Here is a 26,568-nt window from a genome sequence, read left to right on the forward strand (position 1 = left end):
ATTAAGTGGATTAGTAGTCCCGTTTCCCTCACCAGATAGAGGGGGTTCTGCCTTTCCCCTTATCTTATGGAGATTCAATTGTATATGTCTAGACATCTCAATTAGCCAGGAGAAAACAGCCAGTCCTGGTAAGCCACAGCACACTTTTCCTAGAGATGTTTTCCTATCAATACTCTCTCACCATCAACATGTCTACACCATGGCTGCAATTTTTAATTAACATGTCATTCCCTGACTGCGAAGTCTAAATTGATGCTGAATGCTCAACTTATTAGTGAAAATTGCATTATCTTATAGGCCATTATTAGCATGGTGATATAATGTTCTTTCATGGTTAAATTGGTATTTCCTTCTATACCAGGCCTCTGTGTTCCTGTATGCTAACATGTGCTGCAGTTGCCATACTGTCACTTGCCACTCTCTGTTCTATTGTTCTGCTGACACTGCATCTTTGTGGATACAAAAAGGATGCCAGTCACAGAGATAACAACCCCATGGAATCCTGGGATGGAGCAGGGAGGCTCAGCACAGCACACCTGAGCTCAAGGAGATAGTGCAGTGATTCATAGTACAGTGGAGCAGAATACAGTACAGAGACCTGGCAGTTTGCCAGCATAATTACTGTACCATCCATTCCACCAGGGGAGTGGATAGAATAATTGTGTGAATGTACTCAACATTTCACCTTGTCATCAGTTGCATACAGCTTTATTCTGACAAGTACATATAAATATGCATTTGGTCGTTTTTTTCCCTTCTTCTGACAGTCAAAATTATTTCAATAAAAATAATTCATGTTGTTTTACAAAGACAGAGGAGGTTTAGCAATCGGCTTTTCTTTTGTCTTTTTTTTTTGCTCATATGCAAAACTCGTCTGTAAATTATTATTATTTTTTAATTTATTTCACCTTTATTTGACCAGGTAGGCTAGTTGAGAACAAGTTCTCATTTGCAGCTGCAACCTGGCCAAGATAAAGCAAAGCAGTTCGACACATACAACAACACAGAGTTACACATGGAATGAACAAACATGCAATCAATAATACAGTAGGAAAATCTATATACAGCATGTGCAAATGAGGTAGGATAAGAGAGGTAAGGCAATAAATAGGCCATGGTGGCAAAGTAATTACAATATAGCAATTAAACACTGGAATGGTAGGATGTGCAGAGGATGAATGTGCAAGTTGAGATACTGGGGTGCAAAGGAGCAAGATAAATAAATAAAGTATGGGGATGAGGTAGATTGTATGGGCTATTTAGAAATGAGCTATGTACAGGTGCAGTGATCTGTGAGCTGCTCTGACAGCTGGTGCTTAAAGCTAGTGAGGGATGTAAGAGTCTCCAGCTGAATTCTGATCATGCTGATGTGTTGATTAATTTGAGACAAATGCTATGGAGAAATCACATTAAATTAATTCTGTTTTAATATTTTCCTCTCTGTGTTTGCATTTTTATTAAATAATTAAGGTTTTCCTCTCAGTCAGTCTGCTACTGGCTGCAGCTAAAGTTTGCCATCTCTGTGGCTTTAAGAGAGCTGTTCTGTGGATTACCAGCTGTAAAGACCTGTGCTGCTTCTTCAACCTTTACCAGTTCGTTTTGTGATTGCAGGTTTGCTCATCATCATCTTGTCTTCTCAGTTAGTTTGTCTAGCAGAATCTTACATGGAGGGAATGAATGATTAACAGATTCACAAACATCCAAACTCTCATTGACACGAATGGAATGGGACTAATGAAATGGGTCTTGAAGGGTGGGATAATTCACACAGGCGAGGAGAGGCAGCTGGCTGTTATTACTCTGTAAATATCAGGTAGGAAGTGAAACACTATGCTGAAGCCACTTTAGCTACAGCTGTTGTATCAGCATCCTCCTCTACAGCTGTTGTATCAGCATCCTCCTCGGCACTGAAAGTCTGGAGTGGGTTCTCCTCATGTACAGAAATAGGTCTCTTTACAAGCCCCAGTGTATGGCTTCGAATACCAATATACACTTAGTTTACAAAACATTAGGAACACCTTCATAATATTGACTTGCACCCCCTTTTGCCCTCAGAACAGCCTGAATTTTTTGGGCATAGACTCTACAAGGTGGCGAAAGCGTTCTACAGGGATGCTGGCCATGTTGACTCCAATGCTTCCCACAGTTGTGTCAAGTTGGCTGGATATCCTTTGGATGGCGTACCATTCTTGATACACACGGGAATCTGTTGAGCGTTAAAAACCCAGCAGCGTTGCAGTTCTTGACACACTCAAACCAGTGCGCCTGGCACCTACTGCCATAACCCATTCAAAGGCACTTAAATGTTTTGTCTTGCCCATTCACCGTCTGAATGGCACACATACACAGTCCATGCCAGTTGTCTCAAGGCTTAAAAATCCTTCTTTAACATGTCTCCTCCACTTTATCTACACTGATTGAAGTGGATTTAACAAGTGACATCAATAAAGAATCATAGCTTTCACCTGGATTCACCTGGTCAGTGTATGTCATGTAAGGGCAGTGTATTCAGTGTATAAAGTGAATGCACAGCTTTTGGAGCTCACCTACTACAGCATTAAACATCTCTATCTCACTGCGTTAATCCAGATGGTTCTTCTTGAGACTAAGCCTGTACCACAGGGAACAAGGCCTACCGCCTCCCAGCTGTAGCCTAACTATCCATACCAAACTACATTTCTGTTGAGTCTCGCCTCAAAAGCTATCAGACCGATCTGACAGACATTTTATTCTGGGAGCAGACGGGATCCTCTGTCTCTGTTCGAACCCCCTGCTGCTCCCTGGGACACAGTGAGTCTAGGAGCAGCAGGATCTGAAACACTCAAAACTGGACAGGGAGAGGGAAAGCAATAGATGAGAGAGAGATGTTATTTTTCTTCCTTTTGACACTTTCAAGAGATTTACTTGAAAAAGTGACTTTTCTATTTCATTAGCAGCAAGCACCAACAAGGAGGGCAGGATGGAGATGGACTGGTTCTTTGACAAGGGTCTTCCAGTGTGTAGAACTCCAACCAGTACAGCTCTCATTAGTAGGGTGCTCCTGAGCTGAGATGGGGGCTCTAGCCTCTTCCTCCTTCCCCCTACCCCCGCCTCTTCCTTCTCCTCCATACCTGCAGATCTTAAAACAACACCTGGCTCCTGACTCTCCAGTTGCCTGCTGAATTTTTCATGGTATATTTATTTGTTTGTTTCAGTAAATCTAGTAAAAAATAAGAATGATCTGGTCTGGAGAGTTTCCAGGAGTGGTATATCAGGTATTCTAATTGGAAGTGCAGAGTAGCTGGTGAGCAGCATGCATAAATACACTCACAAGTGTCTCCCTGGTGGGAGAGATGAGCGTGAGTGCTGCTGCTGCTTCTGCTTGGCCTCCTCCAGATTGGCCACAGGCAACAAAGTAAAGATCTCTGGTGTAAGAGAAAAACATATATCCTGAAAATATAAACACAACAAAGTGTTGGTCCCATGTTTCATGAGCTGAAATAAAAGATCCCAGAAACGTTCCATATGCACAACAAGGGTATTTCTCTCAAATGCTGTGCATAAATGTTTTACTTCCCCGTTAGTGAGCATATCTCCTTTGCCAAGATAATCCATCCACCTGACAGGTGAGGCAGATCAAGAAGCTGATTAAACAGCATGATCATTACACAGGTGCACCTTGTGCTGGGCAAAATAAAAGGCCACTCTAAAATGTGCAGTTTTGTCACATCACAATGCCACAGATGTCTCAAATTTTGACTGCGGGAATGCCAGAGAATTGAATGTTATTTTCCCTACCATAAGCCACCAACGCCGTTTTAGAGAATGTGGCAGTACATCCAACCGGCTTCACAACCACGCCAGTCCAGGACCTCCACATTCGGCTTCTTCACCTGCAGGATCGTCTGAGACCAGCCACCCAGACAGCTGATAAAACTGAGGAGTATTTCTGTTTGTAATAAAGCCCTTTTCTGGGGAAAAAATCATTCTGATTGGCTGGGCCAGGCTCCCCATGCCTGCGCCCCTGCCCAGTCATGTGAAATCCATAAATTAGGGCCTATGAATATATTTAAATTGACTGATTTCCTTCTATGAACTGTATTCAGTAAAATCTTTGAAATTGTGCATGTTGCGTTTATATTCTTGTTCAGGGTATTTCATCATACTACTGTAGGTGTCATGCTACACTGGTGAAATGGAGACACACTGACACATAGATGTATCCCTGTCTGTGTTGTAGAGTGGTTGCAGTGAGACAATTTTCAGCAACGTTTCTTTTTTCTTCTCCAACGTGGTCCGATATGTTTGAATCCCCTGCTCCCCACTGAAACAGAATTTTGCTCCATGGAGTATGTACCTATTGAAAGCCTGAGTAGTAATTACAGTAGTGTCCACTACCATGATGTCATTGATGAAGATGTCAGTTGGTGAAGTCATTCACTCTCTCACAGGGGAGTCTAGCTCTCCAGCTCCCCAGCTTATCCGTAGCCTGTAGCCTAGCCCAGACGATGACAGCTTGACTGATCTGGAGTAAAAACAGTGTGCCGACGGCTGCCTTGGATCCATGCGGGAGAGAGAGAGACGTTGAAAGGAGCAAGGGAGGGATGAAGTTTGTCCAAACAGTCTGAAAGGAGCTTGTTTTCTTTGTGCATGAGTGAACAGGAAAAGGTAATTAACTGGCCAAGTGAGGAAAGGTTGGAGTGATGGATGGATGTGGTGTAAACAGACAGATGGACACACAAGGGGCACACACACACACACACACACACACACACACACACACACACACACACACACACACACACACACACACACACACACACACACACACACACACACACACACACACACACACACACACACACACACACACACACACACACACACACACACACACACACACAAATGGGGAACAATAAGGTTCAGTCAGTCACTCTCCTTTTCACCTATTCCTCCCACCTTGATAGCAGTGATTCTTATAAGGCACTGCACATTCTTGTAATCGCTGACATGACAAAGTTATAGTATGAAAGGTAGGTAGAATCCTATTGCGTTCTCTCTTGGTTAACATGCCGTTATGTGAGGTAATTTGATTGCAGGAAGCTTGCTTGACAGAGCTCCATTAAATCATGCATTCTACTTGATCCATAGTGTCTATCTATGGCTGATTGTTTGATAGACAGTGGCATCTGCTTGTTGTATAAATAATAGAAAAGGAGTGGCACTGTAACCATACAGTAATAGGCCACTGCTATCATATGTAATGTGATACATAGCACATTATACACATCCTGTAGTATTATCTATAGCTAAATACTGTACATAACAATCATTTGAATACTGCACACACATATCCACTGCACAACAGGCAGGAAGTAGCTTGACATATTTGTATTTCTTTGATCAACTCTCACTTATGCCCAGTGATTCCATTTGTCTTGATGTTTAGGCTCTAATGCATTAAAGATGCACTATGCAGAAATCGCTCCGCCATTTCCTGGTTGCTTAAATTCTAATAGTTCGCCTAATTTCAGTTTATGAGACAAAACAAGCAAGTATAGGGTAGAGAATCGTTGTACCATCTAAACCGCTGTTTAAATATATTTTCCAGAACCAAAAATATTGTATTTTCAGATGTTTGAAGCTGGTGTATAAAACCGAAATTAAAAGAAGCAAAAAAACGAACGGGAAGCATTTAAATAGCACACATAGAACGTATCTACCGCTTCTTAGACTTCCTCTTAATGAGAATAACGATTTATAACACACATTTCTATGTGAATTTGGTCGTTGACAAAAAGTTACATATTGCAGCTTTAAATGATGAGATGTTTAAAAAATGTCAAAACAGCCATAAATTGTTGATCTAGGACTGTGCTGCTAAAACATGCTTCTTTGAGATACGAATCGATTCCAGGTAGACTTGATCGTATAGGCCTTACCATCGAGTGGGCTCGCGTGTATCAGGTTCCCGAAACACTCCAGTCAATCATGTTGTACGTTAACCCAAGCTACTCCTCCTACTCAGAAGCGCCTTGTGAAAGTTCAGCGCAAGCGTTTGCAGCAGTCTTCTCGTGTTCACAACATCAAAGCGGATAAAGGATTAATCAACTCCCCGCTCTGTCATCTGAAAAGTACAGGTAAATGTATTTTCTGATAGCGCTCATGTTAAATAATAATGCAATTTGCTGTTGCTTTTTTTGTTGGAAAGTGGTTTAAGGTAGTTCTGCATACATTAGTTATACTTGAAAAAATATAGTAAAATCATTGGCAACCCCAGTATTTCCGCGAGTAGAGTTATCGCCTAAAAACGTACTTACACATGAAAGCATTTGTTCAATATTGATCAATAGGGATTAATTTTGATGCGGCATAAAGAGGATTTCGCAAGGGCTATACTTGGGGAATATGCCGTAATGTACTATTTGAATGTTTTATTTTCTATTACAATGGGGTCCAGATATACAACATCATGAATCATGCTGAAAATTAGGTAGATATTCTATCTCTGGAATTATGTTCTTATTTTATCATGCAGACAAATAACTACAACCCAGTGCTGTTGCTACAGATGTAGGATCTTAATTTGATCTACCTGTTGCAGGAGAACGTTCCTGCAATTCAGGAAATGTTTAACTTATAGTGTATTTGAGGTTTAAAAAGGCTTATGAAGTTTGTAATGTCCTGCATTGAAGGAAGGCAGGCAGGCAGGCAGGCAGCATCTGTTTGATGTTTGTTTGATGACACATCCCAGTTTGTGTGCTACAGGAGACGTTCCCACAGAGGTAAACAGCATGCTAGTGTGAGATCCTGACTCATTGTCTTCTCTAGTGACACAGGACTCAACAGGAGTGGTTAAACTTAGTGGTCTGTGGCCCACTGCTACTACTGGTGGTTCAGCATTAAATGCTCCTGATGTCAAATGGGATGTATGGGTCTGCTGAGGCTGTCCAGCCCAGTGCTGCTCCCGGGGATGGCTGAGGGGGGAGAGAGTTGAGGGTATTGGTATGGAGGGGTGAGGTTGGGAGGGGTTTACCACTAGATGTGGTTCTTTTATCCTGGGAATGTAATCTGTTTTAATGGCCTATGGTAATCCAGAGGCAGGCCTGCAGCTGTGCTTGTTTCTCTGGCCTGGCTGTCAGGGAGAGCCCAGGCTACCTGTGGGAAAGTAGCCCTGTTGGCAGCTCTCGTCCACACTGTGGGACCTGTCCGTAGGCCCCTGTGGTTTATTAGGGCCTAGTCCCATTAAAACACACTGGGACAGCACTACTGATGGGGCCAAAGGTGTCAGAGGCCAAGTAAACAGAGACGGCTCAGACTGTCTTAAGCTGTCCTCATGGAGAAATTAGAGAAGGGAGAGTGGAGGATTTCCAGTTTTTAAAAGGTGCCAGATGCGGCAGCTGTGTTGTTGTGTGGTCCTGTCGGTTTCATACACTGTTATAGGAAGTATGAAAAACTCTGAAGTATTGTACTGCTTGTGTTACTGTTAACAGCGATAATGCTGTTGGGTATGGGCTCTAGTGTGGAGAGACGCAGCACAGTTTTGACCTACTGAGTCATCGGGGGGAAAGTTTTTCTGTAAAATAGTACAAAAGCAAACTGGAAGAAGAAATGGGAGATTTAATCTTATGAAATCTTGTGGGTGTGCTGTGGCTGTACTGCCTCTTGTTTCTTTTAAGTGAATGGCCACAGAAACACAGTGAGCTGCTCTGTGGTGAAGGTCACTGCTCCCCATCTAACAGGCACTCCTCATCTCGATGGAATAGAAAGTACTGTTTCCCAGAGTGTCTTACTTTTAATGGAGCGTGCTTAAAAGTCTTTAGTCTGGCGAGGGGACTGAAAGTCTTTAGTTTGGTGAGGATCTTCATGCATCTTCCTGATTTAAGTAAGTCACGGGTCGGCTTTCTGTATCCGGTTGGCCGATCCGTGGCTGAATTTCATCAAACGGTAAACGTAGGCTTCCCACCCTGCTTGCTCCGTCTGTGGTTTTCATGTGGGTGCAGGAAGGGAGACAGTGAGGTGGGGTAAATTGAGACGATTTCCCAAATCATACCCTGTGTGACTTTGCCTGGCTCCATTTGCATTGAGGTACCCAGAGGACCCAGGCAGAGAGGAATCATGCACATCTTTTCCTCTCTCTCTCTCCATATCGACACAGTTACAGCTAAGCTTCTTTCCATCAGCCCCTGGGCAAAGGCTTTCTGATGACACTCACCACCCAGAACGTTTTTCTCCGACCTCTCCTGCTGCCCGTCTGCTGTTTCTCCTCATCGTTTGTGTGAACAACTGACAGAAAGACAAACTTGTGTGTCTGTAGTCTATGTAGACCTACAGTCCATTCCACAGGCACTTCTTTTCCATTGCATGCCGACCTTCTTTCCATAATAAGGCCACAGCATCTGACTTTAGTCGTCCCCAGAGTTTAATAAAGATCCTTGTTGACAGGCAATAACCCAACACAACGACCCACAAGCCCACAGGCAAGGGGCACAACCCCAACCTGCCTCCCCCTTCTTATTCTCTCTCTCTCTCCATGTCCCTAACTCGCATTCCCTCTCTCTCTAGAGTGCTTGTGCTCTGAAGCCTAGTGGTCTTTCACTTGTACCTAACAATGGTTGAAGAAGCCTAGGCCGTCATGTCTCTCAATGGCCTGGCGTGTCTGGAATACTTGTATTGGGTTGATGCAGCTCATTACAAATGTTACTCAAACTGGGCTTTTCTTTACACTCACAACAAACAACCCTGCAAACAATAATGAGTCATTAGGACGTCCCGGTTGATCTCGGGGACGTCCCCCGAGGACTTTTTAGGATGTTCTTGGGACGTTGTGTCACGATCCCCTGGAGGTTTTGTCCCTGGGACGTCACCTGATGGTTCTGTCCCGGGGATATCACCTGATGGTCGCAAAGAAAAGTTTTACCCAGGCAACACGCACCCTCCTTTCATTGCACATCACCCCTTGTTACAGTTGCCAAGTCTATCAAGGCCCTGATTGGTGAACCACTGATCCAGTCACAGCTCTTTGTAAAATGCTAGGGACACCTACACACAAACGGTGCTTTAACATAGTGTTTTAAACTAATATATTTGACATGCATGATTACATTGTGTATGTTTATTCATACAGTAATTATTATTCAACATGTCCGCACCTGGGATTTGAACTCACCACCACTTGGTTCACGGCATTCCGATCTTCTTGCTACACCACCATTTTTTGTATCAATGACTGATTTCACCTGTAGGCCTATTCCTACACTTTGCACTTCAAAGTAAATCTCAGCTCTGTTAAAAATACACTGAAAACGACTATATTTATCATAATGATTCAGGAGTACCATTAAAACAGAGTAATATGCCACACCAACATTAGACTACAACACTGAAAACCCATTGAAATCAATGAGGGAATAGTCAGATTGACTGATGATTAAAGTGCAGATTAGAGGTCGACCGATTATGATTTTTCGACGGCGATACCAATTAACAATTTTTATTTTTTATTTTTTTATATATATATATATATATATATATATATTTGTAATAATGACAATTACAACAATACTGAATGAACAATGAACACTTTTTTAATTCAACTTAATATAATACATAAATAAAATCTATTTAGTCTCAAATAAATAATGAAACATGTTCAATTTGGTTTAAATAATGGAAAAATACAGTGTTGGAGAAGAAAGTGCAACATGTGCCATGTAAAAAAGCTAACGTTTAAGTTCCTTGCTCAGAACATGAGAACATATGAAAGCTGGTGGTTCAATATTCCCAGTTCTTCAATGTTACGAAGTTACGAAATGTTAAGAAGTTTTAGGTTGTAGTTATAATAGGAATTATGACGCATCGACTGTTTTTCTCTATACCATTTGTATTTCATATACCTTTGACTATTGCATGTTCTAATAGGCACTTTACTATTGCCAGCCTAATCTCGGGAGTTGATAGGCTTGAAGTCATAAACAGCGCTGTGCTTCAAGCATTGCTAAGAGCTGCTTGTAAACGCAGTAAAGTGTTGTTGAATGAATGCTTACGAGCCTGCTGCTGCCTACCACCGCTCAGTCAGACTGCTATATCAAATCATAGACTTCATTATAATATAATAAACACAGAAATACGAGCCTTTGGTCATTAATATGGTCAAATTCGGAAACGATAATTTCGAAAACAAAACGTTTATTCTTTCAGTGAAATATGGAACCGTTCTGTATTTTATCGAACGGGTGGCAACCTTAAGTTTAAATATTGCTGTTAAATTGCACAACCTTCAATGTTATGTCATCATTATGTAAAATTCTGGCAAATTAGTTCACAGTTCGCAATGAGCCAGGCGGCCCAAACTGTTGCATATACCCTGACTCTGCTAACACTGAATGCAAGAGAAGTGACACAATTTCCCTAGTTAATATTGCCTGCTAACTTGAATTTCTTTTAACGAAATATGCAGGTTTAAAAAATATATACTTCTGTGTATTGATTTTAAGAAAGGCATTGGTGTTTATGGTTAGGTACATTTGTGCCAAGATTGTGCTTTTTTCGGCAATGCGCTTTTGTTAAATCCTCACCCGTTTGGCGAAGTTGAAGTAGGCTGTGATTCAATGATAAATGATCAGGCTCTGCATTGATTATATGCAACGCAGGACAAGCTAGTTAACCTAGTAATATCATCAATAATGTGTAGTTAACTAGTGATTATGTGAAGATTTTTGGCATCCAAAAAGGCCGGTTACCGATTTGTTATGAAAACTTGAAATCGGCCCTAATTAATCGGCCGACCTCTAGTGCAGATGGCACTTTTTTGCCAAGTGCTGAGATGTATTAAAGGTAATGAATGTGTCGGGGACTTCTGAAAGTCAGCAGAAAGATCAGCATATCCCAAATCCAGAGGTTTTGAGTTCAAATCCCAGGTGGGGTCTTATTGAAAAGTCGTTACTAGTGATCATGTTAAATGTAATCATATTGTTATTTTATCTGAATAGCGTACCACTTACCTTACAACCCACATACCATTTCATTACTTTACTTATAATGGTTTGGGACACCTGGGACCATCACGTGACAAAAACCCCCAGGGGACCATGACACAACGTTCCAAGAACGTTCAGGGAACCATGACACAACGTCCCAAGAATGTCCTTAAAACGTTCTCAGGGACATCCCCCTGGACAAAACAGGAGCTAGACAAAACCTCCAGGAACCATGACACAACATCCCAAGAACGTCCTACAAACATCCCCTGAACAAACCGGGAACTATTAAAAAGGTCCCCCAGAGAACGTTCCCTTGGGACCATCACATGTCGTCCTAAAGACTAGTAAAATGAAAGTCTCAGAACGTCGGTGGGATAACGTCACGCTTGAAACCCTAAAGGGACCTAACGGGAACGTCGCCGAATGTCCTCAGGACGTTCCCTGCTTGCTGCGAATATGGCGTCAGCCTCAATGCATGTATAGTATGTCACATGTCTCATGTATTCCACATTAGGCATGACACAACCTCTTCAGGCCATCGGTTTGTGTTTAAAATATCTCAGAACTTGCCTGTAAAATCCGATTTTGTTATCTGTACATTGGAAACAAATATTGGAAACAGCTTCCCTACCAAAATACATGATTTTTTGAGGTGTGTGTTTGTGAGAATTGTGACAGGCTGCACTTCGGGCTGAAATCGTATGAGAAGTCCTTAAAACAAGATAGGCAGAGAGCCAAGGTCTGACTTAAAGTCATGCCCTATCCCATTATTTTAGATTGAAGGCTCGCTGATGTCATACTTGATGTGGAGACAATCACATATTATCTGCCCTTCAGACTCTCCACCTCAAAGCTGGGCTAGCATCATCCTCTCCACTATCATAACCATCATCATCATTATCATCAACATGATCCACTTCCTACCCCTGACCTCCGGCTCACTCTTCCCCAGAGCATAAAGCTCAGAGACCACTTTACAAGGGAAGCCCACTCTCTAACCTACAGAACCCTACAGAATAGCAGATGGGCGGAGCTTTGTGGCTGTTTTTATTGGCTCTCCTAAATCAACAACTAACAAATGCATGGAGGAAGGTATGGGAAGAGAGGGAGAGAGGAATTGATTTCTTCCAAATAGTCATGGCCTGAGGTGAGGTATGGTTGGCTTGGTGGGAGGCTGAAGGGTGAGGAATGGGTGGAGGGGAGCCCAGGAGACCAGGGTAGGTTACTCTGATTATGACTGCTTTAATGTCCCCTCTCACAACCAAATACGTTTTCCAGACTGGAGCATATCTGTGGTGATATGTTCTCCCCCCTCCTCTCTCGCTCTCGCTGTCTCTCTCCGATTTCTCTTCTTATTAGTCTCAGACCTGGTGAATTCAGAACCTGCCCTTTTGTTAAACAGGTTGAAATAGAATGCCTTCAGGTTAGGTCCCTCACATGTATCAGTGTCTCCCAGCCTCAGATCGTTCTCCAAAGCTTTATGCTGTTGACATTTTCAGCCTCTTTACATAAATGCATGTTCATTGGAATGTTGTCATGAGTGCTCTTAAGAAGATAATTGTAGCAAACGTATCCTCCATTAGCCAACATAACCCCACCCAACACTATGATAAGACCTGGGACATCATCTACAGTAAATGCTCAGACTTATTCTATTCCAGCCTAACATCAATTCTGACTATGCATTACCAATAGTGTCAGTATCGTGTGATGAATAATTTATCAAAGTATATCACTAAGTAAACCATATTAAACCCATATTGCTCCTACGAATTCTCCCTTGAAAAACCATTCACTTTTACATATTTACATTTGAGTAATTTAGTAGACGCTCTTATCCAGGGCGACTTACAAGGGGACCAGCACAGCCGTGTCCTGCCAAGGGCCAAGCCCAGCAGCATCCTCTCTCTCCAGGGGCAGGCCTGTGGGCACTGTATGTCCCTCTCTGGATCTTCGTGCCTGGCGATCAATCTCTCTTATCATGAGGACTGGATCCGTGCTGTGGATAGAGCATTGATATATAGGGGCTGCTTACACTGCTTAGACTCAGGGACCAAATGAAGATGATGATTCCATGTCCTCTGCCGTGGCTTGGCTGTTAGTAAGCAAGAGCAATAGAGGGAGTGGAGTGCAATATACTCATAATAATGATAACCATTTATACTGTAGGTATAAGCATAGGGCTCTAACATAGAGGTCACCTAAAAGTCTCTGTATTGAGCTGCATTCAGAGGGAAGAGATTTAAAGTCCCTGGGTTGTGACTCTGTGGAGACTGCTGTATTAAGTGGTACTGCGTTAAGGCAGTGTCGTTGTTTGGCCAGGCCGTCTCACTCCTCCTGATCACCACAGAGGCTCTAAGGAACAGAGGCCTCATAAACATTATGTATCTGTGGGCTCCTGTCTTAGAGCTCTGCTCCAGTGGCCGGGAGGTTACTGCCCCTTTATGCCTCTTATGAGACTGTGTGTTTGTGTGTTTGTGTGTGTGTGTGTGTGTGTGTGTGTGTGTGTGTGTGTGTGTGTGTGTGTGTGTGTGTGTGTGTGTGTGTGTGTGTGTGTGTGTGTGTGTGTGTGTGTGTGTGTGTGTGTGTGTGTGTAAAAGTGGTCTTAGAACCTCACTTGCATGATAAGAAAAGCGGAGACAACTTGACTTGTAATCGCTAGTGAAAGGTTGTGAGTTGTCATCAGGAGGAGATGGGTATTTTCACTCTGGGCGTTTTATCATATGTTTTCATGCTGGGACTGTTCTCATATGTACATTTTCCACACTGAGCTCCTAGGATTGGCCCAGCTGTTTTATTTTGTAGTTCCCTCTCTAACCCCCCACAACTCCCTTCCTCTCCAGCTGAGGACACCTCAGGGAGTCTTTTAACAGACAGAGGGAAAGGACACACCTCTACTGGTCTCCTTCTATAAGGCCTTGCCGCGCAAAACCCTTCATGAGGTTCATTTGTTCTGTAGCCTTAAACAGCCTTGCAGAAAGTTGGAGAAGGGTCTGACTGAGTTGGCGTTCCAGAGGAATGTGTCTTTCACTAATGCCTCAAACTTCCTTTTATCTCTTTTCATTTGCCCCTGTTGTTTGACTTGGGTCCAAGGCCCAGGCAGGCAGCTATGAGCACATCTACCAGCAACATGATCTGCTGTCTCTGGTTTCAAGCAGAGCAGCTCAGTCTAAACAAACTGAATTCCTGAGGGGGAGGATGTGGATGTGGTTAGGGCAGACAGGGAGGGAGGTAGAGCTAAGATCAGAGGGCAGCCTCCGGGAGGGACCACACCGATAGCCACTGTCTGGCACGCCTGGAAAATATGAACAACACCCAGGAAACGCCCCAATCACGCTGATATGGAGATATGACGTAGTATACCATGTTTTTTTTCTGAATGGGACCATGTTAAGTTGAACCCCCCTCCTCTCTCTCTGTGTGTTTCCTCTGCAGGACCCTGGCTACGCAGCCTTTGTCTTCGACCAGCTCCAAGTGCCTGGGAGCCATGATGGATGCTGCCAGGTGTGTTCTACTCCCCTCCACCAGCTGAGGCAGGAGGCCCTGCAGACAGTAGGCGCCCCGGCCCTGATCCTGAGCCACAACATGCCCGCTTTGCCGTCCACCACCCTCACTGGGCAGCCCCATAGACTGACACTCTCTTCCTCCAGTGCCCATGTGAGGCAGCCCTCCAAAGCCCATGCCCACAATGTCCTGCCCCTAGGGGAGAGGGTGCCCTGGGAGCTGGGCTGTCCGCAGGGCTCCTCTGTCTCTGCTGGGCCCAAGACCAGTGTCCAGGTGACGGTTGGGGGAGGGCAGCTGACCGGGACCCTGGGATCGGTCACCATCCAGGCCCAGCAGTACCTGGAAGGCATGTGGAGCATCTCCAGAGTCAACAACTTCCTCCCTCAGTCCAGCCCGGTACATGCTCTGCCCTTCAATGCTCATCATTATTACTATTTGTACAGATACACTGTTTACCCTGTCTGCGGGTAGCATGCATCAAAGCACATCTAGTAAATGTTTTGTATAGGCAGCTTGTTACTCTTATCAATGTTGTCTTCAACGTTTTTCAATAACCTTGGTCAGAACAACGTCTGACAATGGACAATCTTAAACCTTTAGAGAAATGAGAAGAACCTCACGCAGACCTTGGACCTGTCATTCCTCAGGAGTTATGGCTCCTGGGTGGTACTGTCTACCTGGGGAGACCAAGACACAATGACCACCTTACAATCTTCCCGTAACGCTCCTCTCAGGCATACTATATGGCTCCATACAGACACATTCCCCATGTAATATACTTTACTCCAGGCTTATCATTATGGGATGTTGTCCTTTTATATTGAAGAGTTTTCTTCCTGCAGTGAGAGGGACATTTGGTCCAAGCCTCTAACCTGTGTCTTACACACTGCTGTGACATTCTACACTAGGGAGTCTGAGTGCACTGAGCAAACTCACCACCAGCTAATCTTTTCTACTTTTACGTTGTCAATCAGAAGCTGTTAATGGCTCTTCAGTTTTATTTAGTTTTTGCTGCCTCTACTTAATATGGCATTGAAAATCGCTGACTCGAAAATTTGACTCAATTACGGCGCCTGCCAGTGTTATTTCTTATTCTGGAACAGGTTTTTCTCCTCTTTGACTGTCAACAAGTGCCTTTAGTGCCAGTTTATGTGAGGCCGCCAGAAGCTTTAAACAGCATCTGTGCAATCTAGGGCAAATCAAAAGGCCCTGCATATAGGGAGAGAGACCGACTTGTGCTCTCCTCCTACATGTCTAAAAGCAATTAGAGCCGATGGGAGCTGGGATGAAGCGTTGCACAATGCCACATGGCTGAGCCTGGGCCTCAGAGACACAAGTGGCCCTTCAGGATACTGACTTACAAACACAGCAGAAATGTTCCTGGCATTCTTTTTTAAAGCCCATTTCTTTCATTAAAACAAGATCCCTCAGAATGACAGAAAACCCACATGGGCCATGGAGGATTTGGAGCTGCGCTGTGCCCGAAAGGCTTGCGCTTTAATTCACAATTACCCACTTGATTTCTTTGGGGGGACAGTGTAAAACTCTGCAGAGCGGTGGGCAGACGAAGGAAGGGAGAGGGCCCCTGTTGACAGCAATCCTACAGAGTGTCTTATTCTTTGGCCTCAGGCTCTAGTCTATCAGCACACAGCCCATTATAGGGCACCTTGAAACTTTCACAATATATATAGTAAAAAGGCTCTGGCTTGGAATTACATTTGGGGTCCACTTTACACTACAATAGAATCTAAACAATCCATCACAGTTAACAGCTGGGATAATGGGCTCACTGAGAGAATGGGTCATTGTGTTAAATGGAGGAGACAGCACATCCTACCTCTGTGAGGTTGGCTTGAGAACTCCAGTCTCCCAAAACCTGACAAAGTAAAATCACAGCATCTGTTGTTGAATTCCCCACTCCATTGTTCATTTAAACCTCTAACTTCTAACCCCTGATGTTGGATGTGGTTAGATGAACAGTTCAGTCATTCTAAGTAACATTAGAGTGTGAGTAGTGAATGCTGAACTGAACAGTGCACACTACAAAACAACTAATTGATTGACCCAAGTCTGTGATTTGCCCTCTGCTCTGCAAAATCCACAATCACATGCGCAATAATCTGCTAAAATCGCTGCTCTTGACCCTGGGGGTTTAGTGTGTGTTGTTGGCCCGGTGTGACCTCTCCACTCTTCTGCTACCCACTGGAAACCCAGTGGAACATCTGGGCTGCCGCCTGCGACGGTACAGCTGGGCCTGCATGGCAACCTGCCACACAGAGGGAGAGGGAGACTGTTCAGTCAATTTGAGGAAAATTCTAAATTTTTGTTGTCCACTATTCACATGAAATTGTTGTCCATTTTTCTGTCTATCTATACACCCCTATACACTCCTCCACCAATAACAGCGGCTGAGGAAGCCATTGGATCAGGATGGGCCCAGATTAGCAGGGTCTATTTCACCTCAGAAGTAATGGCCTGTCGAACAGTGGAATCAGAGGTTACTGGGGATCGCTGCTAGGCTCCGGCTCTGAGAGGAGGAGGCTCTTTAGACTGCTGATGGGGAAGGAGTCACTGAGCCCGGTTGGCTTGAGACTGCCTGTATTGGAAGCTTACTGTCTCTCCTTCTCCACATCACCCTCCTCTCCCTGGGAAGCAGTCGCTATCGGTCGGGCCATGGGGTTGGGCATTTTTAGGGTGGTAGGTCCCCTCATTACTGACACTCAGTGTCAATGGTCCTGGACACATGACACCCCTGAGAGTGCCTAATTACCTGACCAGGGCATACAGCAGCATGCTTATCCCTTAACCAGGGACTCAACCAGGGACATCAGTGGTCATAACGGCCTACTGCATTGGAGAGCAGGTTGCCTGAGCCTCTCTCCTGGGGTAATGCTCTCTGACATGTATGTGTTAGGGTGAGCTGTTTATTCTGGTTACACCCCCAACGAGAGCCCCTCCGCTCCTCGAACCTACTGCTACTTGATTCTGAAACCTGACACCACCACTGGCTTAATCTATGACAGGGTTGTGGATGAACTGTCCAGATAGGCTTACTGCCTAAGTGTGTGAAGTAGTTTAGTCTTTCTGGATGATGTGACACAGGTACATCTCTCTTGTATGTGTTGAGTTCCTGTCACAGACGCCCGCATGCTGTCGTTAGTCTTTCCGCTCCGTCAGGTGCGTGACAAGAATCTGCGCTCGGGGCGCAAACTGAAATGAGCCGTCTCTCCATCACGCACTTCAGAAATCATAACCCTGACATGTACAAGAGGCCCTTGCTGTACCATCATGATGGAATTTCTTTTTTCTGGTACTTTTTACCCCCTTTTTTTCTCCTCAATTTTGTGATATCCAATTGGTAGTTACAGTCTTGTCCCATTGCTGCAACTCCCGTACTGACTCGGGAGAAGCGAAGGTCGAGAGCCATGCGTCCTCTGAAACACGACCTTGCCAATCCGCACTGCTTCTTGACACAATGCTCGCTTAACCCGGAAGCCAGCCGCATCAATGTGTCAGAGGAAACACCGTCCAGCTGGCGACCGAAGTCAGCGTGCCTGTGCCCGGCCCACCACCAGGAGTTGCTAGAACGAGATGGTACAAGGACATCCCGGGCGGTCAAACCCTCCCCTAACCCAGACGACCCTGGGCCAATTGTGCGTCGCCTCATGGGTCTCCCGGTCGCAGCCGGGTGCGACACAGCCTGGGATCAAACCCGGACCATGATGGATTTTCAACACAACGGAAATGCCTTCCTAGATAAGCATGTTCAATGCTTAGTCTTATATATCCATGGATATCAGGAACGACACAACACGGATGTCGGGCATCTAATAAGATTGATGTGGTTATTAATAATAACAGGCAAGCAAAAATGGCTCTCTGAGATATAGTCAATGAGTTATTCCCATGGGATTAAAAACAACCATGTTTGGTTGTGGTGATCATGACAAGCTTATAGTGTCAGTGCTTGTGTGAGGTATAGCCCTACTGCCGGAGGTGCCTGTGTTCATATGAATGTTCGAATGTATGCCGCTGCATGTTGATGTATTGCACTCGCATGTCAGCTATGTATATACAGCACATTTGGAAATTATTCAGACCCGTTGACTTTTCCCCAAAAAATTACATTACAGCATTTTTCTAAAATGGACTAAACAAAATGTAAATCATCAATCTACACACAATACCCCATAATGACAAAGTGAAAACAGGTTTTTAGAATTTTTACAAATGTATTAAAAATAAAAAACAGATACCTTATTTACATAAGTATTCAGACCCTTTGCTATGACACTCAAAATTGAGCTCAGGTGCATCCTGTTTCCATTGATCATGCTTGAGATGTTTCTATAACTTGATCTGAGTCCACCCGTGGTAAATTCAATTGATTGAAAATTATTTGAAAAGACACACACCTGTCTATATAGGATCCCACAGTTGACAGTGCATGTCAGAGCAAAAGCCAAGCCATGAGGTCAAAGGAAAGCATGAGGTCAAAGGAATTGTCCTTAGAGTTCAGAGACAGGATTGTGTCGAGGCACAGATCTGGGGAAGAGTCCCGAAAAATGTCTGCAGCATTGAAGGTCTGCAAGAACACGGTGGCCTCCATCATTCTTAAATGGAAGAAGTTTGGAACCACCAAGACTCTTCCTAGAGATGTCTGCCAAACTGAGCAATCGGGGGAGAAGGGCTTTGGTCCGGGAGTTTACCAAGAACCCGATGGTAACTCTGACAGAGCTCCAGAGTTTCTCTGTGGAGATGGGAGAACCTTCCAGAAGGACAACCATTTCTGCAGCACTCCACCAATCAGGCCAGAAATAAGCCAATCCTCGGTAAATGGCACATGACAGCCCGCTTGGAGTTTGCCAAAAGGCACTTAAAGGACTCTCAGACCATGAGAAACAAGATTCTCTGGTCTGAGATTGAACTCTTTGGCCTGAATGCCAAGTGTCACATCTGTATCACATCAGCATCATGCTGTCGGGATGTTTTACAAAGGCAGGTCGAGGGAAAGATGAACAGAGCAAATTACAGAGAGATCCTTGGTGAAAACCTGCTCCAGAGCACTCAGGACCTCAGACTGGGGCGAACGGTCACCTTCCAACAGGACAACGACCCTAAGCACACAGCCAAGACAATGCAGGAGTGGCTTCTCTGAAGGTTCTTGAGAGCCCAGCCAGAGGCCGGACTTGAACCCAATCAAGCATCTCTGGAGAGACCTGAAAATATCTGTGCATCGATGCTCCCCATCCAACCTGACAGAACTTGAGAGTATCTGCAGAGAAGAATGGGAGAAACTCCCCAAATACAGGTGTGCCAAGCTTGTAGCGTCATACCCAAGAAGACTCAAGGCTTTAAATGGTGCCAAAGGTGCTTCAACAAAGTACTGAGTAAAGGGTCTGAATAATTATGTAAATGTTATGTTTCTGTTTTCTTTTATACATTTGCAAAAAATTCTAAAATCCTGTTTTTGTTTTGTCATTATGAGGTTTTGTGTGTAAATTGATGAAGGAAAAAAATAGTTTAATACATTTTAGAATAAGGCTGTAACTTGTGGAAAAAGTCAAGGGGTCTGAATACTTTTTGAATGCACTGTAAATAGTTCAGCTGTCTGCCTCTGTTGACAGATGGCCTACACTTTATAAGAAGATTGTAAATGATGTTGTTTTAGTTACCAAACAAGAATCGAGGGCAAACACTGAGCAAGTAAATATGCAGAGGGACTGGTTGGTGTTGATAAAATATATCCTGTCAAGCGACATACCGTGTTTGACTTCAGGTTGCTGGTTACCCAGTGTGGATGTGTCACCAGGATGAATGTGAAGGAAAACTAGAGGCTTAACTCTACCATTTGTTCAAACTGGTTCTTGTACACTTTCACTGATCAGTGTACAGTTTGATATACTAGTGATTTAGGGTGAGGATTAACCCTGTGTTGTCATGGAGACCCTGGTAGGAACAGTGCTTTTTATTATGGGCTGCCTGGGTGATCAGTGGACTTTGTCAGCACTCCCTCTGCTGGACCAAAGAGAGAGAGAGATCACTGTTCTACTTCCAGCTGAACCCCACTACCCCCTATCCCCCTCCTACCTGGCTCTCTCTCCCCAGACCAGCACTCCAAGAGCAGCCTGGGACCTGCCTCATCACCCATAGTCATTACCACTCCTGGGGCCAGGCTGAGGCAGCTTCCTTCTGCTTCTGACTCATACTCCAGCTGGCAGGCAGCGCTGCAGACAGGCTCTGCTTTGTTGCCCCTCTACATCTCAACCTGTAACATACCTTCACACAGCAAGATTCATTGGCCTATCAGAGAAAAGTGTCCACTGTAGTATTTCACTGCTTATGTGTGTGTGTGTAGATGTGTAGGCTTCTTTTGTTGTTGGGGGTTAAATATTTATTTTCCTGTTTAAAGTCAAGCTGTGCGTTAAAAAGGCAAATTAGCTGCTGATGTACAGTAACACTCATTCCAGGGTTTTTCTTTATTTTTACTATGTTCTACATTGTAGAAAAGTAGTGAAGACATCAAAACTATGAAATGACACATGGAATCTTGTAGTAACCCAAAAAGTGTTAAACAAATTAAAAGATATTTGAGATTTTTCAAAGTAGCCGCCCTTTGCCTTGGTTACAGCTTTGCACACTCTTGGCATTGTCTCAACCAGCTTCATGAGGGAGTCACCCAGAATGCATTTCAATTAACAGCTGTGCCTTCGTTCCTTCTTAATGTGTTTGAGGCAATCAGTTGTGTTGTGACAAGGTAGGGGTGGTATACAGAAGATGGCCCTATTTGGTAAAGTACCAAGTCTATATTATGGCAAGAACAGCTCAAATAAGTGACAGTCCATCATTACTTTAATACATGAAGGTCAGTAAATCCAGAAAATGTCTTGAAGGTTTCTTCAAGTGCAGTCGCAAAAAATATCAAGCGCTATGATGAAACTGGCTCTCATGAGGACCGCCACAGGTAAGGAAGATCCAGAGTTACCTCTGCTGCAGAGGATTAGTTCATTACAGTTACCAGCCTCAGAAGTGCAGCCCATATAAATGCTTCACAGAATTCAAGTAACAGACACATCTCAACATCAACTGTTCAGAGGAGACTGCATGAGTCAGGTCTTCATGTTCAAATTGCTGCAAAGAAACCACAACTAAAGGACACCAATAATAAGAAGAGACTTGCCCGGGCCAAGAAACACGAGCAATGGACATTAGACCGGTGGAAATCTGTCCTTTGGTCTGATGAGTCCAAATTTGATATTTTTGCTTCCAACCGCCGTGTCTTTGTGAGATGCAGAGTAAGTGAACGGATGATCTCTGTATGTGTGGTTCCCACCTTGAAGCATGGAGGATGAGATGTGATGGTGTGGGGGTGCTTTGCTGGTGACACAGTCAGTGATTTATTTAGAATTCAAGGCACACTTAACCAGCATGGCTATCACAGCATTCTGCAGCGATACTCCATCCCATCTGGTTTGCACTTAGTCCCACTACCATTTGTTTTTCAACAGGACAATGACCCAACACACCTCCAGGCTGTGTTAGGGCTATTTGACCAAGAAGGAGAGTGATGGAGTGCTGCATCAGATGACCTAACCTCCACAATCACCTGACCTCAACCCAATTGAGATGGTTTGGGATGAGTTGGACCGCAGAGAAAGAAAAGCAGCCAACAATTGCTCAGCATATGTGGGAACTCCTTCAAGACTGTTGGAAAAGCATTCCAGGTGAAGCTGGTAGAGAGAATGCCAAGAGTGTGCAAAGCTGTCATCAAGGCAAAGGGTGGCTACTTTAAAGAATCTAAAATATATTTTCATGTGTTTAACACTTTTGTGGTTACTACATTGCATATATGTTATTTAATAGTTTTGATGTCTTCACTGTTATTCTACAATTTAGAAAATAATAAAAAAATAAAGAAAAGCCCTTGAATGAGTAGGTGTGTCCAAACTTTTGACTGGGACTATGTATATGGCCAATGATTTAATAGCTAAACTGTAATTAGATATAGGCTATCACTTAATTACCATTCACACCGTGCAGCCTCATGAGTGTTGCCAGACTCAATGAGCAGTCCAGTACACTACAGTCCAGTACACTATAGTCCAGTCCTGTACACTACAGTCAGGTCCAGTCCACTACAGTACAGTCCAGTACACTACACTACAGTCCTGTACACTACAGTCCAGTCCAGTACACTACAGTCCTGTACACTACAGTCCAGTCCTGTACACTACAGTCAGGTCCAGTACACTACAGTCCAGTCCACTACAGTACACTACAGTCCAGTACACTACAGTCCAGTCCTGTACACTACAGTCCAGTCCTGTACACTACAGTCCAGTCCTGTACACTACAGTCAGGTCCAGTACACTACAGTCCAGTCCACTACAGTACACTACAGTCCAGTACACTACAGTCCAGTCCTGTACACTACAGTCAGGTCCAGTACACTACAGTCCTGTACACTACAGTCCAGTCCTGTACACTACAGTCCAGTCCTGTACACTACAGTCAGGTCCAGTACACTACAGTCCAGTCCACTACAGTCCAGTCCTGTACACTACAGTCCAGTCCACTACAGTACACTACAGTCCAGTACACTACAGTCCAGTCCAGTACACTACAGTCCAGTCCAGTACACTACAGTCCAGTCCAGTACACTACAGTCCAGTCCTGTACACTACAGTCCAGTCCTGTACACTACAGTCCAGTCCTGTACACTACAGTCAGGTCCAGTACACTACAGTCCAGTACAGTACAGTCCAGTCCTGTACACTACAGTCAGGTCCAGTACACTACAGTCCAGTACACTACAGTCCAGTCCTGTACACTACAGTCCAGTCCTGTACACTACAGTCAGGTCCAGTACACTACAGTCCTGTACACTACAGTCCAGTCCTGTACACTACAGTCCAGTCCAGTACACTACAGTCCTGTACACTACAGTCCAGTCCTGTACACTACAGTCAGGTCCAGTACACTACAGTCCAGTCCACTACAGTACACTACAGTCCAGTACACTACAGTCCAGTCCTGTACACTACAGTCCAGTCCTGTACACTACAGTCAGGTCCAGTACACTACAGTCCAGTCCACTACAGTACACTACAGTCCAGTACACTACAGTCCAGTCCTGTACACTACAGTCAGGTCCAGTACACTACAGTCCTGTACACTACAGTCCAGTCCTGTACACTACAGTCAGGTCCAGTACACTACAGTCCAGTCCACTACAGTCCAGTCCTGTACACTACAGTCCAGTCCACTACAGTACACTACAGTCCAGTACACTACAGTCCAGTACACTGCAGTCCAGTCCTGTACACTACAGTCCAGTCCTGTACACTACAGTCAGGTCCAGTACACTACAGTCCAGTACACTACAGTCCAGTCCTGTACACTACAGTCAGGTCCAGTACACTACAGTCCTGTACACTACAGTCCAGTCCACTACAGTACACTACAGTCCTGTACACTACAGTCCAGTCCAGTACACTACAGTCCAGTCCTGTACACTACAGTCAGGTCCAGTACACTACAGTCCAGTACAGTACAGTCCAGTCCTGTACACTACAGTCAGGTCCAGTACACTACAGTCCAGTACACTACAGTCCAGTACACTACAGTCCTGTCCTGTACACTACACTACAGTACAGTACAGTGCCCTTTTCATCTTGTGGGTAGTTAGTTGGTGCTGAGGTGAATAGTCCTGATGTCCGTTTACTGGGATGGCCAGAGCAGCTGCCTGACCGTCCGGCGGAGGAGAGGAGAGAGGGAGTAAATGGACTGGAAGAGAGGTGTGGAGGACCAGTAGTGGTGGTTAACCCTTGAGGCCCACTCATTGCTAATGCTCTGTCTCTCTCTCTGTCTCGCTTTGTCTCTGTCTGTCTCTCTGTCCCTCTGTAGGCACAGGGTCTGATGCAGGAGGCAGAGAGGGACGTCCCTTGCCCTATCGTGGCCCCTGTCCCCAGCTCCCGCTGTAACCTGACACCCAGCCGACAGAATAGCCCCGTCCAGCTGGGACAGTGTGCCGTCGGCCCCCCTGCCCCCACCTCTACATCCACCTCCACTCAGAGCGCATCTGCGGCAGCCTCCTTCTTCATCAGGTAAGCAGCGTCCACAGTACAGACAACCCTCATTTCACTGAAATCAGACTTGAAGAGGGAGTCTGACAAAGGGCTGAGAGTGATGATGATTAGGGTCTGCTGTGCTGTATTGTGGTGGCTTTAGGGTGTGTGTGGCTGGCTGCCTGTGTATGGCATGCTGTTGTGGAAGGGATCTGTGTGGAGAGTTGTCTTTACACAATAAGGTCATGGTTCATTGCTGCACTACACTCTTAGAAAAAAAGGTTCCATCTAGAACCGTAAAGGGTTCTTCAACTGTGCCCATAGGAGAACACTTTGAGTTCCATGTAGAACCCTTTCCATAGAGTTCTACCTGTAACCAAAAAGTGTTCTCCTATGGGGACAGCGAAGAACCCTTTTTGGAACCCTTTTTTTCGAGGAATGTAGAGTCTAGCGTGATGTGGACCTAATCCATGAAGATGTTGTCCTTGCCATTGTTGAATTATGGCATACTTTAGGCTGTGCTGGAACGGTGTGTGGAGAATAGATTGTGAGCATACTTTTAGCTAGGCGCCAGTGCCCGTGAATGGATAATGGTATTATATAATGTTATACATGTAGAGACAGTGTCTCACAAAAGGGCTTAGGTTCAAGCACATAGTTTGTACTATTGTGCTTTTCTTTAACAGTATGTACACCTGTGTTTTTTGTTGTTTGGCTCTATTAAAAGTTTCTAGTGCAGTTTGTTGTAGTAACATATTAATGTAGCTTGTATTCAGTGTTGTTCTTGTGTACATTCACAATGAGTTGCTCCATTTAGCTATGGCAACGCTAATGCTCTGGAGGATATGTGTGCCTCCACTGGGGGTACAGACAGCTCTCCATAGGCTGCTGTAATGCGGTAGGATGTCATTGCTAGAGTCTCAGGCAGATTGGTCGGTGTGTACATTCCCTGTACAGCCTCGACTCCCCAAGGAGCTGTGTGACATAATTAATTTTATCCTGAGGGAAACTGAGGGAAGCTGGGTAAGGATGATCTATTGGGTTGTTAGAGCATTGCACCCTGGGAGGCAGAACCCTGGGAGGCAGAGAAGACAGGAGAGGGGGACATTGTGAAGTGTGACGGTGACATCCAGAGGGAACAGGGAAGGAGCTTGGCTTTCTCCAAACTCTCCAAATGAGCTCCCCTCGCCAACCTTAGTGGGGTCAAAGTATAAGACTGGGACCATGGGGCCTCTGCCTTGGCAGGGAGGATATTCCAAATGCTCTTCTAAATGTGTCACTTCCTGTACGTGTCACTTCCTGTGAGATACTTGGCGAGTCAAGCGTGAACAACAGTGAGTTGTGACCTAGACGTGGACAGGGTTCATTTCAGAGGCTGATTTATTATTTCTACTGTTTTCTTTGGACAAGTGCTCAAAAAGAGAGGGCTGGAGAGCCGTGCTGTGTGTGTCCCTCAGTAAGGGAGGGGGACTTGTTTTTTCCCTTCATTTGCGTCCTGGTGGGACAGGAGGGGAGGTGGTGGAAGCAGTGAAGGGTTCCACCTTTCATTTCATCCCAGAGATACTTCCCTGCCAAGAATGTGTGTTGTTTCACTTGGCAAGGAGAAGTATGGTGATGACGGGGCCCGGGCTGCTTTAAACAGCATCACATTCCACAGATTCAGATCCAGGGCGGTGGATGGCTGGGCGGTAGGCGGGTGAGATGCACTGGGCTAGACTGGAAGCACACCCACTTCCTCAGCTACTGCAGCTGTTGCTTCCACAAGCACCTGCACTGCTTTAAGCACTAGAATGTAATCCTCATCATCATCATCATTCATCATCATTGTCATCACTGTCATCTTCATCTTTACTCTAGCACCAGGGTCAGTGTGCAGGCTAGGGTTGTGTTCCACCACTGCTGATTGCAGTAACAGTGTTTTAGTTCTCAGAGGTCAGCAAGCACAACTGTGTTTAACAAATCTCTTTCTTCTCACTCTCTCCCACTGGCATTTGAATTAACAAATTAGCCCTTCATGTTTTGGGGCTGATTGAAAA

General features: G+C 44.7%; 1 protein-coding gene across 2 annotated transcripts in view; it reads left to right on the forward strand.

The window, feature by feature from the left end:
* Positions 1–26,568, forward strand: part of LOC139530867 (kinesin-like protein KIF26A) — a 103,424-nt gene that overhangs the window by 29,926 nt on the left and 46,930 nt on the right. Inside the window, exons 1-3 of one of the 2 annotated variants that reach the window (XM_071327626.1) lie at positions 6,031–6,119; positions 14,397–14,861; positions 24,372–24,571. In XM_071327626.1, coding sequence (XP_071183727.1) covers positions 14,547–14,861; positions 24,372–24,571 — 515 coding nt within the window. In that variant the 5' untranslated portion in view covers positions 6,031–6,119; positions 14,397–14,546. Of the gene's footprint in view, positions 1–6,030; positions 6,120–14,396; positions 14,862–24,371; positions 24,572–26,568 lie in introns of those variants that run through there. The other variant, XM_071327624.1, reaches the window with a different exon arrangement.

This window comes from Salvelinus alpinus, chromosome 9 (assembly GCF_045679555.1).
Source record: "Salvelinus alpinus chromosome 9, SLU_Salpinus.1, whole genome shotgun sequence".
NCBI classification, from domain to species: domain Eukaryota; kingdom Metazoa; phylum Chordata; class Actinopteri; order Salmoniformes; family Salmonidae; genus Salvelinus; species Salvelinus alpinus.